This window comes from Manacus vitellinus, unplaced genomic scaffold, assembly GCF_001715985.3.
Source record: "Manacus vitellinus isolate BGI_N305 unplaced genomic scaffold, ASM171598v3 scaffold_61_pilon, whole genome shotgun sequence".
NCBI classification, from domain to species: domain Eukaryota; kingdom Metazoa; phylum Chordata; class Aves; order Passeriformes; family Pipridae; genus Manacus; species Manacus vitellinus.
In genome coordinates this window covers 2,599,245-2,604,404 of record NW_021940696.1, presented here as the reverse complement: position 1 = coordinate 2,604,404, position 5,160 = coordinate 2,599,245, and the positions used below count along the sequence as shown (strand labels likewise).

Below are 5,160 nucleotides of genomic sequence, written 5' to 3'. Positions count from 1 at the left end.
CCCTCATCCCACTCCCTCCATCCAGCTCCCCCCATCCACCTCTCCCCCATCCAGTTCCCCCCAGTCCTTGACTCCCGGCCAGAAACAGCGACGGCTCCGAGCGCTCCAAGACAGATCCTTCTGATTATCACAAAATGAAATTTTCAGCTCTTGTCATCGTCGGCCTCAGATTTGTAATGTTACAAAAACACCATTTCCTCTCCCCATTGTATCAAGGCCTCTTCCATTCCCGCTGGTGAAATCAAACAATTTTAAAAGAATTTATATGATGCTAATTTAAACCGAATGGATGGAGCTGCCAATCGCAGTTCCCCTGACTCTCCAGGCCTCCTGCCAGCTCGGCTCCCGTTCCAGGGCCGTTATCCATCACAACCAGCAGACCGAGGAAAAGGACCCGGCGACGCAAGACGCGATCCCGGCGATCCTGGCAGGGGAGACCCTGCCCCTGGCTGTCGGCACGGCCACGGGAAGTGACCCCACGCAACCAGAGGCTCCAAAACCTTCAGCTCTCACTTCTCCATCCGTGGGGCAGCTCGGGGGGGTTTCTGTCCAGGAATAAACCTGCTCAAATTCCAGTATCACTCCAAGTCGGCTTGTGGAAGAGGAAGTGGCCAGTTGAGTTTCATCCACAATCCAGCCACGGAGTCCAAGTTGGGAGACAACTCTGCTCCCACAAAGGGTGAAGGAAACCCCTTGTCAAGGCTGCAAATCCCTCTCATAAACCAACAGGAAAGTGGGATTTGGGGGAGACTGAGGATGTAAAATTCCCTGTGTCGTCTGTAGGCAAATTAAAGACAAAGGGCTGGAGAGGGACTTGGGACAAGGGATGGAGGGACAGGACAAGGGGGAATGGTTTCAGACAGAGGGCAGGGTTAGATGGGATATTGGGAAGGAATTCCTGGCTGGGAGGGTGGGGAGGCCCTGGCCCAGGTTGCCCAGAGAAGCTGTGGCTGCCCCTGGATCCCCAGAAGTGTCCAAGGTCAGGCTGGAGCAACCTGGGATAGTGGAAGATGTCCCTGCCCGTGGCAGGGGGTGGCACTGGATGGCCTTTAAGTTCCCTTCCAACCCAAACCATTCCATGATTCCCTGAAAACCATGCACAAGTTGTCCCACAGGTCTATCAGCCACAGGATGAAGAACCAACTTTCCCTCCCCTTTATTTCCAGCTGGTTTCTCTCCCTGCTCCCAGTTCCTGTATCTGGGCAGAGCAGGAGCAGCCACTTCCCACCAATCCCCCAGTGCCTCTCCAGGTTTGCAGGAGGCAAATGTTGTGAGGAGGAGGAGAAAGGGTCAGAAGTGGTGAGGAAAACACCAGGACAGCCCACAAGATTCCTTTGGAGCAAGAGATGGAGAATCAACAGAGCTCCAGGCAGAGCGTGAGCTTTCCCCTGGAGCAGGAAGGACGGGAAGAACGAGAAGAAGCGGATCATGGATCATGGATGCGGAAGAGATGGAAACACAAAGCTACAGAAGCAACTCTGGGCAGAAGAAACCAAAAAAAGGAATTGGGAATCATGGAATTTTTTTTTAAATTGGTCACACAGAAACGTGGGTGGACTTGAAGATCTCACCCATCAAAGCCACCAGGGGCCAGGAGGTTGAAATGTCTCTCCCAGAACCATGAGCATGAAATGGGAAACTGGAAGACAACACAACATCTGCACCCTTACATGTGTCTAAAATTGCTAAATATCCTTAAGAGAACTTAAATGTATTTATTTATTTAAAGAGTATATTTGCTGGCATTGACTGATCACCAAACAAATGAATCTCCTATTCCTTTCCAGCCAGCAATCACAGAATCATTTATGTTGGGAAAGACCTCCAAGATCATCAAACCCAACCGAGATCATCAAACCCAACCAAGATCATCAAACCCAACCGAGATCATCAAACCCAACTGAGATCATCAAACCCAACCGAGATCACCAAACCCAACCGAGATCACCGAACCAAGAACCTTCCAAAAACGCTCTGCCTGCCACAAAATGAACAAAAACAGAGCAGTTTTATAAACAATTCTGGGTAAATCCGACACCTGGAGCCCCCCAGCCACTTGTGGAACACTTGTGGCTCCACCAAACCACGTCCAGGTCATGGCGTGTTTTTCTCCACGTTCAGAAAGACGGGTTTGGTTTGAATAAAAAGGTTTGCTGAAAGTCTCAGATGCCAGGTGGCATCTCCCCACACCTCTATGACACAATACAAGGCTTGGTTTGCTTTCCCAAAATACCAGAAAGCAGCTGAGAAGACAACAAGGCATGGGGAAAACGGGAAATTAAATCAATTAATAGAAATCCTCCAGGATGGGGTTTATAAGACAGAAAATTGAACCTCTAACCATAAACAGCACCACCTTATCACCTCGTGAAAAATTATGGCAAGAGCCCTTCCCATAAATCAACACATCCCAGCCATCCATCACTATCAGAGGAAGTGTTTTACTGCTCATACGAGGTAACATTTCACTGCCAGCGGATTTGAATTTCATCAAAGTAGCAAAGTTCTTTTTAAGAGCCACTGGGAGCTTTGCTCCCTCGCTGTGACAAGATAAACTGTGCTGAAACTCAAAACTAGAATATTAAATAGGAGTGGGAAGAGGCAATTCTGATTTAACACCCACACGGGGATGTTCAATTCATCAGGTTCATCTTTTACAGGCACCAAGTGCTGGGTAAAGGCAATCCAGCCCCAATCCAAGTTTACCCAGCATTTAAAAATCAGTTTAAGATGCAAAATAAATTAAATTCAGTGCTTGAACTCCTACTGCTTTACTCCAAACTGGGAAATCAGCACTGGTATCTCCGGTTCTTCCAGTTCTAACCAGGCACAGCAGAACAAATGCTAAGTGGAAAATATGAGTTTCAAACACCAACTGCACCTCCCAGATTCCAGGTTACTAAGAACCTACAGCAAAATCCAGGTGGGAGAAGACAACGAGGAAACTGGATCATCACTTTGCAACAGCACAAAAAAATCAGGATAAAAAAAATCCAGGAGCAACCACAGAAGGAAGAACCACAGCAAAATTACCCCAAAATTCAATTTACTGCCTTGGGAGTGGAAAAGCAGAACTCTGAGATGACTGAACCACCATCCCCCTCCCAAAAAGCCCCCTGGAGTGTGTGCACACAAACCAGCCCTACCTGTTTCATGGCCGTCTCTCCAATCTTGTCCGAATGCTTCCGGATGCTCTCCAGGAAATCCTTGAGGTCTGACATGGACACCTCCTTGATCTCCTCTCGCAGCTTGGGGATGTTATCCACCATGATCTTGCAGAAGCGGTAGTGGCTCACCTGGGGCAGGTACGTGTGCTCCAGGTGCTCCAGGGTCTTCAGGGCAGGGTAGTGCCTGGGGAGAGCAAGGAAGGGATGTGTGGAGCCACTTCCACCCCACTTTCCCCCAAAGAAGGTGCATTAACTGGAAATTATCAATAAAACTAAGAATTTCAGCTCTGGAACCACAGAATCGTGGTATGGTTTGGGTTGGAATGGATCTTAAAGACCACCCAGTTCCATCTCCTGCAGGGATATCTTCCAGGTGCTCCAGGGTTTTCAGGGCAGGGCAGTGCCTGGAGTGAGCAAGGAAGGGATGTGTGGAGCCACTTCCACCCCACTTTCCCTCAAAAAAGGTGCATTAACTGGAAATTAGGCAATCTAACTAAGAATTCCAGCTCTGCAACTTTACAATAATGGAATGCTTTGGGTTGGAAGGGACCTTAAAGATGACCCAGTTCCAACCCTGTCATGGGCAGGGACACCTTCCAGGTGTTCCAGGGCCTTCAGTGCAGGGTAGTGCCTGGGGAGAGCAAGGAAGGGATGTGTGGAGCCACTTCCATCTCACTTTCCCTCAAAAAAGGTGCTTTAACTTAATATAAGTCAATATGTTTCTCTCCCTGTGCACAATGAATTCCTTTGTATTTCAGTCGTGCCCAATGGCCTTAAATTTTACACTCCCTTTCTGCAGAAAAGCAAATTTCAGAGCCTGACACGTGATGCTAAATGGAAAATTTGCCTAAGAAATTAATTTTTCTCAAATTCCCACCCATCTTTTCCACTTTGGAAAGTGGGAATCCACAGGATTTTCCTTTTTACTGGAATATGGAACAGCCCTGAACGGAGGTATAAGATTCAAGGTCCTCCCCCTGTTCTGACCAAAAATCTGATCAAAGGCAACACAAAATGACCAGGGAACCATTTAGGAAGCATCAACAAGTGGAAAATAAATATAAAATACATAAAATATATTTAAGACCAATCCCAGGTCAGCCACCTCAAGGGTGAATTAAGGCAATTTTAGCTGATTACACTCAGAGTGAACCCTGTTCACCAGAACCCACCACTCACACCTTGAATTTGGGGGGAGAAACAGTGTTCAGCCAGAAGAAACAGATTGGCACCAGTGAAAACAACCTGCCACTCAAATTCCCACCCAAAATAATTCCTGCCTGAACCCCAGGCAGCTCCACAGGGGAGTTATTCCAACCAGAGTAGCCCGTCCTGCTCCCAAAAGCAGAAGTCAAACGGATTAACCCCATAACCCAACTGGTGTTTACACTGGGAAAGGAGTGAAAAACCACTTGAACTAAAAATCAAAACTCTCTGGAGAGAAATTTGGGAGTGCAGGGAAAGCCAGGAATTCATCCAGAGGAATAAACACACGTTGGGGTGGGTTTTATATATTTTAGGGTGTTGTTTGGGCCCGGGTCACATCCCCTGACACCTCTGAGCAGCCTCCCAGAGGGGGACATTTCTTTCCCAGCTCTGAATCCCAGGAGCACTCCCTGAGTGGGAGGAGCAGGATTTTGATTTATCAAAATCCTGGTTTGTTTTTTTTTTCCTGGAAAGACCCAGGCTCTGCTTGAGGGAACAGCTCTACAGGGGCTTCTCAGCTCCAAGCAGGATGAAGAGCTCCCATGGAATCCATGAACGTTCTCATGAAGCATCTCAAGCCCACAAGGAAGCCAGAGAGGGAATCTGCACCAGGAACTGTAGAGACAGGACAAGGGGGAATGGTTTCCCAATAGAAAACTGGAGATTTAGATGGGATATTGGGAAGGAATCCTTGGTTGGGAGGCCCTGGCACAGGTTGCCCAGAGAAGCTGTGGCTGCCCCTGGATCCCTGGAAGTGTCCAAGGCCAGGTTGGAGCAACCTGGGCTA

General features: G+C 48.2%; 1 protein-coding gene across 1 annotated transcript in view; it reads right to left on the bottom strand.

Annotated features, from left to right (window-relative positions):
- The window catches only part of LOC115307855 (exocyst complex component 6B-like), a 90,385-nt gene that overhangs the window by 4,842 nt on the left and 80,383 nt on the right, over positions 1-5,160 (bottom strand). Inside the window, exon 6 of the mRNA XM_029963723.1 lies at positions 3,147-3,351. Within this exon, the coding sequence (XP_029819583.1) occupies positions 3,147-3,351 (205 nt within the window). The remainder of the gene's footprint in view (positions 1-3,146; positions 3,352-5,160) is intronic.